The sequence below is a fragment of the Bison bison genome, unplaced genomic scaffold (assembly GCF_000754665.1).
Source record: "Bison bison bison isolate TAMUID 2011002044 unplaced genomic scaffold, Bison_UMD1.0 scf7180017864487, whole genome shotgun sequence".
NCBI lineage: Eukaryota > Metazoa > Chordata > Mammalia > Artiodactyla > Bovidae > Bison > Bison bison.
Genome location: NW_011495047.1, coordinates 445,622 through 458,284, shown reverse-complemented (window position 1 = coordinate 458,284; position 12,663 = coordinate 445,622). Strand labels below are relative to the sequence as shown.

The 12,663-nt window shown below is 44.0% G+C and overlaps 1 protein-coding gene across 1 annotated transcript; it reads right to left on the bottom strand.

Annotated features, from left to right (window-relative positions):
* Positions 1-1,997: 1,997 nt before the first annotated feature.
* Positions 1,998-9,521, bottom strand: IL17F (interleukin 17F). Its single transcript, XM_010863020.1, has 3 exons — positions 9,430-9,521; positions 4,220-4,425; positions 1,998-3,049 (listed from the first exon to the last, which is right to left on the bottom strand). Exons 1-3 carry the CDS (start codon positions 9,454-9,456, stop codon positions 2,776-2,778), a joined length of 507 nt encoding a protein of 168 aa, XP_010861322.1. The 5' UTR covers positions 9,457-9,521; the 3' UTR covers positions 1,998-2,775.
* Positions 9,522-12,663: the final 3,142 nt, after the last annotated feature.

Below are 12,663 nucleotides of genomic sequence, written 5' to 3'. Positions count from 1 at the left end.
CCAGGCATATGCCGTTCCCCTAGTACACAAAGCTTCTTTGAGCCTCAGTGCTTTTGTTTATACTGTTCCCTTTGCTAGGATTGCCCTTCTCTCATTTTCCTCTAAGTAAGTAACTGTTAGTTACTCAGTCACGTCTGATTCATTGTGACCCCATGGACTGTAGCCTGTCAGGCTCCTCTGTCCATGGAATTCTCCAGGCAAGAATACTGGAGTGGGTTGCCATTCCCTTATCCAGGGGATCTACCTGACCCAGGGATCAAATCTGGGTCTCCCTTATTGTGAGCAGATTCTTCACCATCTGAGCCACCAGGGAAGCCTCATTTTCCTCTAGAGCAACTCAATCATCCCAGTGCAAAAGTCATTGCCTTTCTGGAATGTCCTGATGAGCTATCATCCTGTGTGTCTTCTCTAAATTTCAGACTTTGATCATAGTACTTGGCGCATTGTTTTGAAATTACATGTGACCATGTGTAATGAGATAATATCTTAATACACACAGGGGTGTACTTTTTTCCTCAATGTCCTTCACCTCTATACTTCTCTCACCACTCAGTTGGAAGATTTCTGAATGTACTACCCTCAGGGTAGGGCTATTACTGCCAAAATGAACAGAGAAAAGTTCATTGCACAGGTAAGAGCACCTATATGGACTTGTGGGATTCACAGCAAATTTATGAAGCTGATAGCTATGAGAGAAAATATTCTTTTAAATTCCAAGAGGCTGAGCACTTTAAGTACGAACATCAATGTTTATACCATAAGTAGAAGACTCAGGGGAGAAGGCAATGGCACCCCACTCCAGTACTCTTGCCTGGGAAATCCCATGGACAGAGGGGCCTAGTGGGCTACAGTCCATAGGGTTGCAAAGAGTCAGACATGACTAAGCGACTTCACTTTCACTTTTCACTTTCATGCATTGGAGAAGAAAATGGCAACCCACTCCAGTATTCTTGCCTGGAGAATCCCAGGGATGGGGGAGCCTGGTGGGCTGCCATCTATGGGGTCGCACAGAGTCGGACACGACTGAAGTGACTTAGCAGCAGCAGTAGAAGACTCAGGAGCAAAAAGAACCCACTTACCAGTGACTCCAGCCCCACCCCCACCTACAGACTAAGTAAAAATTGCCCCCACTAAACAGTGAAAAATGGCTTCCGGGCTCCTGCCTCTGCCCATCCTCAGACCAAGTTGCAGGTAGGAGTGAGAACTGATGTCCTATCTCCTCTCTGGAAGGCAGCAGAATGCAGATGTGCCCTGAGCAGCTGGTGTGTTTCAGTGAAAGAAGAAATGTGGTGTATCTGGGCAAGAGAGGGACCAGTGAGCCTCAGAGCAGTAGGGAGACCAGAATCTTGGGAACTTTGTGTCCTCAAGAAGCATAAGAGATGCTTGAAAGATCACCAGTGACCCCAGATGCAGTGACCACCATGGCTCTCATGACCAGGGGCTCTGCAGGCGGCTGCTACCAAGACGGTTGGCTGCCCACCCACCATGTGTATTTCTTACTTTTCTTCGTGTCTTCAGTGGCTACCACAGTGGCCAACAGATGTTCACTTTGTAAAATAATACAGACAGGAAGATGGAGCAGTAAAGAGTTACCAGGGAATGTGAGCTCTGTTTGCACATTTTTCCTTAACTTTCCTTGTAACCCCCAAGAATCATTAATAATAGAGTAACTCTCCAAGGCATGGAAAAACAGAGAGAAGACAGACGGTTGCCAAGGGCAGAGGATAGGGGGAATGGGCAGATTTTGGATGAAAGAAACACATTTTCAGTTATGAGATTAATAAATTCTGAGGATTGAATGTACTGCCTGATGACTATACTTATTAATAAGAATATCATATTCTTGAAATTTGCTGAGAAAGTACATCTTAAATGTTCCCACCACACCCCCACACACACAAAAAAATACCTAGGTGAAGGGATGGAGATGTTAACAAACCTTATTGTGGTTCTCATTTCTCCATACATACACGTATCAAATCATTACACTGTACAACTGAAATTTACACCATGTTACTTATCAGTTATATCTCAATCAAGCTGGAGGGGGAAAAAAACTAACATTACCAAAATCATTCAGAAATAATAATAGTAATTCTGACACTAGCACTCTGATGAAACATGAAAAATAAATGACAGCTATATAGAATTTCATAATCTTCAGGTTCACAAGGTTTGTGAATACAAGCTGAGACAGAACACAAAGATTTCAAGTGTCTTTCAACCATTAACAGTTTATTATATTAGCCCTTGATATATTAATTTTTCTCCCAGAATTTTATATAGTCAATACATCATAAATACCTGGAGAGTTTCCTTACAAGTATAAATATCAGGCCAACCTCATCTGTATTTAGCAATTTTAATAAACATGTGCTAGGCCCTTAGCCCCACCCTTTCCACCCACCCCATCCTGTACAGCCCCTCCCACACTCTCTTACATGGTGGTTATGTATCTGTTGCACTTGTGACCCAGAAGTCAGTTTTGCTAGCAGAGCCCCCACCCACTGACTTCATGGCCAGGAAGATGGTCATCATAGCACATAAGCAGAATGGGACCTGCATTGTCCTCCATCTATTTTTAGGGGGTTGGGTCATTGGAACATCTCAGGACCATATAAAGATGCTGAAGCCCCAGAAAATGACTCTATCTAATACAAAACCTGGAGAATCCCGTGCAGATATTACGAACAGATCTGGGAAGTGAAGAGAAATGGGAACCATGTAGGACTCATGACAGAGTTCTGGCTAAGGAGGGGCGTTTCCACAGCTTCTTCAGCTGAGCTGATCTGCCACCTGATCTGCCATCGGGTCATGCAGGTGGCGGACCATGGGGGTGACGCAGGTGCAGCCCACGGTCACCAGCACCTTCTCCAGTTGGAACAAGCCAGGACAGCCGTTTTGCTTCCTCCGGAGGACCAGAAACTCCTGCTGGATGGGGACGGAGTTCAGGGTCCTGTCTTCCTGTCCCTCCGCGTTGATGCAGCCCATGTGTCTGCACTGGGCCTCCGCGATCTCAGAGGGGAACCGGTTGGCGTCCCGGGTGATGCTGCAGGAAGAGCAGGGAGAAGCGGATGGTGAGATCTGGCGGGAAAGATGCACAAAGGATGGGGGCGCCGCGGCACTGGGCGCCCACCTGCAGGAAGGCGATGCTGGGTAACACGGGGCCGCAGCGCAGGCACGAACAGACAGCCTGGAGTCAGGTGCCGCCCCGGGCGGGGTGCTTAACTCCCTAAGTCTATGTTCCCTCAACTATAAAATGGAGATTCTATATTCCTCTCCCTTGCGGTTGTTGCCAACACTCCGTGATAACAAATGAATAAGAATATGAAACGTTGGCATCCATAAATATTGGATCTTTTAGTTCCTTTTTTTTACATTTTTATTATGAGAGCCATCTTTCATCCTTTGGTTAGAGATTGAACATCACTTGAAGGTCCCCCAGTACACAGTCTCCAAAGCCTGCTGCTTGGGAAAGAAAACCAAAGCCCTGGGGGTTGTGAATCCAATGCCTTCTTTCAATTTCTCCCTCAATTTCTCTCTCCTTGCCAGGAGGCATAAAGGCCAATCCAGCCAACTAGCCACGGTACATACTCCCTTCCGGAGGAAAGTAAATACATGCAGGCAGCCCCAGAAACACTTCTAATAGTCCCCAGACTCTGTTTTCATACTTATATTTAGAGCATCTAAATGAATGCTTGGTACTCCAAGAACCTCTGTGTAAGACAAAATCCCAGGTTTGTACCCTGAACATCCCCACCTAGAATCTTCCTTCCCCACTGGCCTTTCTCCTCCACTCTGCCCTCTCCACTCCTTGAAGACGGAAATCCAATCTGAGTGGCTTTCTCTGAACTGACTTTTCTGGTCCCCGCCTCCCCTTATCCCCACGCAGAGACCATTATGTGGGCTGCTTTAAAGAGCCCTCTCTTCCAACACAAAAAAAAAAGTTTCTCAGTTTCAAACCCAGGGCTGCATGAAGCAGAAAAAGGCAAAGCATCAGGAGAGGTTGGAAGCAAAACAGGCTTTTGAGCACATAGGAGGACTTAGCCCAAAGTAGCAAGAAAAGGGGCGCTCCCAGGGAAAGTGGGATTTCTGCTTTTAAGAGTCAATGTAAGGACTATTATTTTTTTTCTATATTTTTGAACTTATTTACTGTATGGTTAGAATAAATTAACATGTTTCCCCTAAGAATATGGAGATCAGTCTCCTTGGCACGTACTTGTAATCCCAGGGGGAGATGGAGCGGTTCTGCAAGTTGCGTGAGAAGAAAACTCCCGGGTTCCGCCTGCGGATACGGATGTCAACCCTCACAATGTGGTCCTCCAGAGTGGGGCAGAGGCCAGAATCCCCAGATCTGGGGGGTTTCTGAGCTGCCGCCTCCCCCAGGAGGGTGAGCCACAATGTCAACAGTAGCAGGAACTTGACCTGGAAGAAGATGAGAATGAGGTTGGTTAGGGACTCTAGGGTCACTTGCTGACAAGAGACAGGTCATGCTTCAGCTGAACTCAGCATCCCTGGGACAGGATCAGGGCTCCTCTCTGAACTTCAGATCATCTCCTGGCAATGAACAATCAGACATGAAGATTCCAGGGTACCAACCTGAGAACTAAACTGTTTGGCCTGGTGAATGCACCCTCCACAGTTCGAGAGCTTTTGAACAGGGAGACATGAGGATATCAGGATCTGAGATTGGGTTTAAATCCTGAGTCTCACCGAGCCTCTGCTTTCTCTTCTTTCCCACCAGAGCATAACACTTGCTTTATAATAATATTCACAGGATTAAATAAAATGTTATTTGTAATGCACTTATAATAAAAAATAGGGGCTTAAGAAATGATAGCTCTTAATTTCCAACCTCACATCCATGAATCCTCCACAAAACCCTTTGTCCCAGCCATTCCTGCCCCCCTACCCCATCCATCTAAATCTCCCCCTTCCATCAAGGACCCACTCAGAAGTGGTCTCCTCCAGGAACTGTCCCCAAAGTAGTTCAATTAGAAGTATGTTAATTGCCCTCAAATGATAAAGCTTTTACCATCTAGCATTCAAGCAGCCCTTCTCTACTGTCTGGATATCTAGTATTTATGTTCATACACATCTTCACCTACTAAATGGTAAGTTCCTGCAGGAGACTATGTCATATAACAGGTGTTTCAAAATACTTTCTGGATGAATGAAAGAGCTGGTAGATGAGTGAATGAACAAAACAATTCATTTAAATTACCAATGTAGTTAAACTCAACACATTAAGAAAAACACCATGCAAAACCAAATATAACAGAGTTCCCATGATCCACACTGCCTGAAGGAAGCAGGGGCATTAAGGACATACAACAGAGAAATCAACACACTTCTCTTTAGCTCCAGAACATTTATTTTTTATACTTACTTTGAAACATTGGTTTATCTGGTATTACAGGAATGCACAAAGAAAGCGCTCTGTGAAAATCTAACTAAAATCAAAGAGCTAAAAATTTCTGCAGCTTCCCTTTGTCAGAACCCCACGGTGACCACCGACCCACACTGGGAATGGACAAGGCTCATCAACGACACTCAACATAATGAAAGTGAGTTGCCTTCATCCTTGGGGCTCCGTGTTGGTCAGACTCACACCTTCCGTGAGTTAAGGTTGGGAAGGTGCCTAGACGTGTTGGTTTAAATGGCCTTCATTTTTTATCTTTTGCAGATGCTGGAGGCAAGAAATGACAAGAGTAAACCAAAAGGTCATGATGAGAGTGCTGTACTAAGGTAACTGATACTAAAAAAAAAAAAAAACCTGTAAAGTGAGATTGACCCAGATAAGCCCAAATGGGCCTAATTTGCCTCCAGATAATCAGCAGATGTCTACTTTCGTCTCCCGTAATCATTCATTCATTCAACAACTCTTTCTTATCTCTGGAGTCTGATGATAAAGGACATGAGCTCTGGAATCAGAAGTCCTGGGTCCACAACTTAGTTCCAGGACTCTCACCAGCTGCAACTGAGTTTCCTCCACCAGAAAATGTGGAGATTAAATGACAGGATCCATATAAAGCATGAAGAGCAGGGTCGGGATGTGGAGAGTATTCAATACAGGAGCTACTGTTAGTCGACCTTTCCCTAAAGATGGGAAAGATGTAGAATTTGCCCCGCTGTACCTTCTATCTACACAAAGCACTATGATCCCGTATTGCAGGACCTCAGTTCCCCAACCAGGGACTGAACCAGGGGTCACAGCTGTGAATGCCCAGAATCCTAACCACTAGATCACCAGGAAGCACTGTGAAGTTTTAAAAAGTACAAGGAAGCCTGCTTGGAAAAGAGGGTCCTTAGCTTTTTGAGCATCACTTCCTTAAATTTCTTGAGTAAATCCCTCTTTTGTGTCTCCTCTTTCATTTTTTGTGTCGTATTCACTGACTCATTTCTAATTTTCATTATTGAAGCTTTAGAGTAAGTGTACCTTGGGGTTACCAGGTTTATCAATAATTACCAAATAGTGACTTATAATTCTAATGTCATTATTATATTTGCTTATATCTTTAGAGTATTACAGAAAACACTTTCACATCTCTGTAATCTCTAGATTCTCACACCTACCTTGAAGGATAGGTAGAGCTCATATTAGTTACCCCAATAAGGCAGGTGAAGAAGCTGTGTCTGATGCTCTCCAGACTGCTAGTGCCAGTCTGAGGACTAGAACTAGGTGTCTGTGGTCAGTGTTGCCACAGTCCCTGAAGCTCATTACTGTTGTCATCAACATGGAGTCACCCACAGTGTTTCATCTCAGCTTTGTCTCACTGAGGAGCCAGGCATTTTAAGCCATGTGACACCCATGTCAGAACTGTGTAAGTGTTGTAGGTCATGTAGCTTTTTATCAGAAACCAGATGACATCTGCAAATCACTCTAGTGTGCTCCATGAAGCTGATGATCTGAAACTGTAGATTTCAGTGGTTATGAAACACAGAGCAGGGGCTGGATAAAATTCTTGCTGGTTCTTAAGAATGAGACACAGAAGAGCACTTCTCTGAGAGGCTCAGATTATTTTAGTCTCAGATTCTTCTGTGCTGGCTTTCCTGGTGGCTCAGTGGTAAAGAATCCACCTGCAATGCAGGAGATGCGAGTTCTGTTCCTGGGTGGGGAAGATCCCCTGGAGAAGGAAATGGCAACCCACTCCAGTATTCTTGCCTGTAAAAACTACATGGACAGAGGAGCCATCAGGCTACAGTTAATAGGGTCACAAAAGAGTCGGACAACAATTCTTCTACACCATCTATGAGGCAGGCAAATGGACATCATGCCTTCTCTGTCTAATAGGAAACAGAGGTAAGAGAAAGCACCATCAGAAGGTGGGTAGTGTCAGGACACCAACATGTTCAGCTTAACCCTGTACTTACTCTACTGTGAAATCCCCCAGGAGAATATCTGAACGCTTGTCTCCTAACTCACCTGTGATTCGTGCTCACCCCCACATAGGGATGTGCTCCAGAACCCAGCCAGCTCCTAGTCCACGAGATTTGCCTTGCCTCTCTATTGAGCATGTCCTGTGTGCCTACGCCTCCAATTTCTAATCCTATTATAATGTCCTTTGCCCTGTCATGTTTCTTGCTGACAGTCCAACAGATTTCCTCAGAGAACCAGAAATAGACATGGCTTTAGAACATGAAACTATCCAAAAAATTGTTTAAACACAATGACTTTAAGTTCAGAAATCTTGCTTCTAAACTATTCAAGGGCAGAATGTTGTACTTGAAGTCATAAACCTAGATTCATGTCCCTTTTCTTGGGCATACAGTATCTGATGATGTTAAATCACTTAAATTCATTGAACTGTTGTTAGTCTTTACAATGGAGAAAGCAGTCCCAATCCTCTTCATTAGGTTGGTGGGAGACTCAGAGGTAAAAATAATCATGTAACTAGTATTAATATTTAATACTCTAACTTGAAAAGATACATACCCCCTAATGTTTATAGGGGCACTGTTTACAATAGCTGAAATACGGAAGCAACCTCGGTGTCCATCAACAGACAAATGGAAAAAGGAGATGTGACACATATATACAATGGACTATTATGCAGCGATAAAAAAAGAATGAAACAATGCCATTTGCAGCAATATGGATGAACCTAGAGATTATCACACTAAGTGAAGTAAGCCAGAAAGAGAAAGATAAATGTATGATATCACTTATATGTGGAATCTAAAATATGATACAAATGAGCTTATTTGCAAAACAGAAACAGACTTGCAGACATATAGAACAAACTGATGGTTACCAAAGGGGAAAAGGGGTGGGGGAAAGATAAATTAGGAGTTTTGGATTAATATATGTACACTACTACATATACAATAGATAATCAACAAGGACCTACTGTATAGCACATGGAACTGTATTCAATATCCTGTAATAAACCATAAGGGAAATTATGGTCTGTTTATTCAGTTATACATAGCTTCCCTGGTGGCTCAGAGGGTAGAGCATCTGCCTGTGATGCGGGAGACCCAAGTTCGATCCCTGGGTCGGGAAGACCCCCTGGAGAAGGAAATGGCAACCCACTCCAGTATTCTGGCCTGGAGAATCAATCCCTTGGACAGAGGAGCCTGGTGGGCTATAGTCCATAGGGTCGCAAAGATCTGGACACGACTGAGCGACTACCCTACCCTAACTGAATCACTTTGCTGTATACCAGAAGCTGATACAACATTGCAAATCAATTATACTTCTATTTGAAAAAAAAAATACTCACTGAATTCTTTCTCTGTCCTTATTGTTCATTATATTAAGTGGCTAAGTTAACTAGAAACTATGACTGCAGAGATCTGCTATTTCAGAGTATATGTTTTATCATTCTCAATGATATCAATTAATCCACCATAAGGAAGATGAAAGGATAATAAGTCACAGAGGAATAACAATGCACAGAGAGGTTAGGTAACTTATCCCATATCCCACATTTAGTAAGTGGTGAAACCAGGTCCCTCCCCCAGGAACTGTCCCAGTGCATCGCTAGGTGGTTTCACTCCCTGCATCCAGGGGCACTCCTTGTCTGCAAGTCATCTTGGGAGAATCATCACCCCTCTCAGGGCCCCAGCTTCCTTGGTTAAAATAAATCTATATAGATCCTAAAAGGCTGGCTAAGCTTCCTTGGGAGATAAGGCCAACTTAACTCTATAAGCAGAGACTATGTCCAGTTTGTGATGCCAAGAATTTCACAAGCTAATGCCAACCATGCCAAAGCCATTAGTAAAGAGCTATGGTTTTCACCCCACTGTAACTTCTGGCTACTTTTTCTTTTTCTCCAAGAGACCAGGGTCAGTATTAAAGTCAGCTGTGTGTTTTAAAGAAATGAAGCCCCCAAAGACTCCAATCCAGCCTCATTCCTTAGAAATCTGCTCTCCTGAAATCCTAGGGCTAACTGTACCCACACAGGGGTGATCCTGACCACTCACCATGGCCGTGTCACACAGGACAGTCATCGTCGTTTTGCTCTGGTTGCTTGCGTTGTTCAGGAAACTCCTTCTGTGCCTGAGTCGTCTTGTGTGTGCTAATGTGGTGTCTGCGAGAGTACCTGTCAGTTTTATAGCGATCTCTGTCCTTGTTTCAAGTGACCTGCTTACTGCCTAAGTTGTGGTTGCCCCAGAGAAACCGATGAATATAGTGTTTTTTGTTTTTTCCTATTCCACTTCCTGAAGGGGAGTCGGGGGACTCTAGAGAGGGATGACGAAGAAAGGACCAAATCTTCCTCTCCTGCCCGCACCCCACAGTCATTGCCCTCACTCTATAGCAAATCTCTTAACTGATATACTACGGAGAGGAACCAAATGACAAACTGCTGTCATGAGTTTTCATATTCTTCCACCAAATGGCTAAGAATCTAGTCACGCACCTTCTGTTCTACTTTCCAGTCATGCAATGTGAAACGTGATTTAAGTGCACAAGTCATCCTTTGAGGAGACACAGTAGTAAACTATCTCTAGCTCCACTTTGTGAATGGAAAAACAAAACCAATGAAATGAGTGGCATCAGTGATAGAGTCAGAACTGATATCCCCAGGCAGTTAGTTTCATAGTTTCCCTGAAGTAATTCTGTTTTAACCCAGTGGTTAGACTTACTGGTGTTTAATAGACTGATAATCATTATTCGTAAGACAAAAAACAACCATTACCTTGGCTCTCTCTGACTGAACATGATTTGATTTTTTTAACCAAAATGGATTAGCAAGTGGAGCCTTTAAGTCTCTGATGTGTTATTTTAAATGACCTGCAAAAAATTAATTTATCTTAGTTCAGTGCTGGTCAACATTTATTAAGAACATGCTGTATGCTGGGCAATATAGCCTAGGAATACACAGACATTTCTGAAATAGTAATAACTTACTTTTTTAAATGTCCATCAGACTTAGTCACTCAGTCACATTCAACTCTTTGTGACCCTTTGGACTGCAGCCCAGTCCATTTATAGTATAAGCCCTTCTTATACTATAAATCATGGACTAACACTGGGGACATGTGATGAATATATGATGAACACACAGCTGATTATAGTGGAAGCTTTTCACTAACTGGCCCTGTACCACCCATGGCCCAAGCTATTACCAACTTTTAAGTTTCAGTAATTCATGTGAAGCTGTCATTCAACACACCTACTGAAGGAAAGCTACACGCCTCAAAATAGCCTGGAGTTAAAACTCCCTTCCAGATCCTCCCCACTGTTCTATATGGAACAAAGAACTTTCTCCCCCAAAGAAAGGAATGGACATTAAGATTGATGACATTCAGCTGCCAGCCAATCCCAGTCTCCGGCCGGTCTCAGGAATTCCTTACCCCAGTTGTTGAAATCTAACTAATCAAAAATGATCATGAGGAAAAACAGACCTCCTCAAAATGATGCATCTCCACAAATATATGTTTTCTGTGTATACCTACTCTCTTCTTGACTTAGCACAGCAGCCCACTAATCTAACTGCTGCCCCTTCTCGCCTCATTAAAGGTGATCTGTTCCTGTAAAGTGCCAGTCTCATTTTTTTTTTTTTCTTGAACCTCACCTTCTCTAACTCCCTTACCTTACATTTTTTGGTGCCGAAACCCAGGAGGTTGAGGTTCCTTCTTGTTCTCCACTGCCAGCTCTTCGGAGCGTGGAAGCCTGCTGAGCTCACTTTCCTGCCCAGGCTTTCAAGACCTCCTGGAGAGGATGCCCTATGCCTTCCTGAGTGGTACAAGCCCTGTGTAAGGGCTTTATTGGTTTTCCATGTACCCCGAGGAATATTGGCCTCCCTCTCTCTCTCTCTTTCTCTCTCTTCCTCTTTTCTCTACACTCTCTTTTTCATGAGACCAACCAACACCAGGATAGAGGCCTTTTGCAATTTGACCTCCCTCCATCCACCATGAATTCTCGCCTGACCTAGTAGCCCAGGTAAGCTCGGACGGTACTCTAGGGCGCCATAGACTATTGTCTTTTCCAGGTTCCTGGGGAACCCTCTGGCCAAAAGGCCCTCTGGGGAGGTACTTGGGGGATGCCCCTCCCTCCTTCAGAGTCTCTCTCTCCCTTTGCCTGGTCAAAGGATTAAGTGATGGATTAGGTGATGATGACCTTTTCTCTCAACCAGACAGTTACTAGCCATTTGCTATGGGGTCAAGCCAATCCGTCCCACGGGACTCTCCCTTAAGCCTGTGTAAAATGAAACCTCAAACCTCTACTCTTGACCAATCTCAGGGTTCATAAACTGGAGTCACTTTGTACTCAAATTTGGCCTCAGTACAAACTAGATAACCAAAATTGCTGGCCTGAGTTTGGGACTTTCAATTACAATATTTTATCAGATCTCACTAACTTCCTCGGATGGAATGGCAAATTGTCAGAGGTCCCCTATACTCAAGCCTTCTGGGACCTTAGAAGCCATCCTTCTCTCTGCAAGGACTGTTCTACCTATCAAATCCTCCTCTGTTCTCTCTCCCCCTCCATTACAAAAGAATCCAAATCTAAAGCTCCTAAAAGGCCCCCTAAACACTCAGCTCCCGATTTGCACCCAGCAGATGAGCCTCCTCCCTACAGCCCCAGAGATGAGGCTTCCGGAGACAAGACCCCCACCCTCTAGCCTTTCCTCCTCCAAATTGGGAAGCAATGACCCCAAAACCCCAAAAGAGATTTCCAACCCCCTCCATCAACCAGGACCCAAAACAAACACATGTTTCCTCTCAGGGAGGTAGCAGGACCGGAGGGCCCCACACGGGTTCATGTGCCTTTCTCAATTTCCTATATGAGCCAAATTGAAGAAAAATTGTGATCTTTTTCAGAAAATCCTGCTAGATATAGGAAGGAATTCCTCCGCCTTACACAAGCATATCATTTGACCTGGAATGATCTTTATTACATCCTAAATGCCACTTTAACCCCTGATGAAAAGGAACAGATACGGCAGGCACCCCGAGTTCATGCTGATCAGATCCATAACCAAGATAGGGTTAATCCAGTGGCTAATGATGCAGTTCCTTTAACTGAGCCACAGTGGACACATCAAGCCGGCAATGCTGGCCTCCGGGACCTACATCATATGATTACCTGTTTACTATAAAGAATGCTAAAAAGCTCTCACATTCATGTTAACTACAATAGGATTAGGGAAATGACTCAAGAAAAGGATGAAAATCCTGCCCTTTTTCTTTCACGGCTTACTGAGGCAGTCC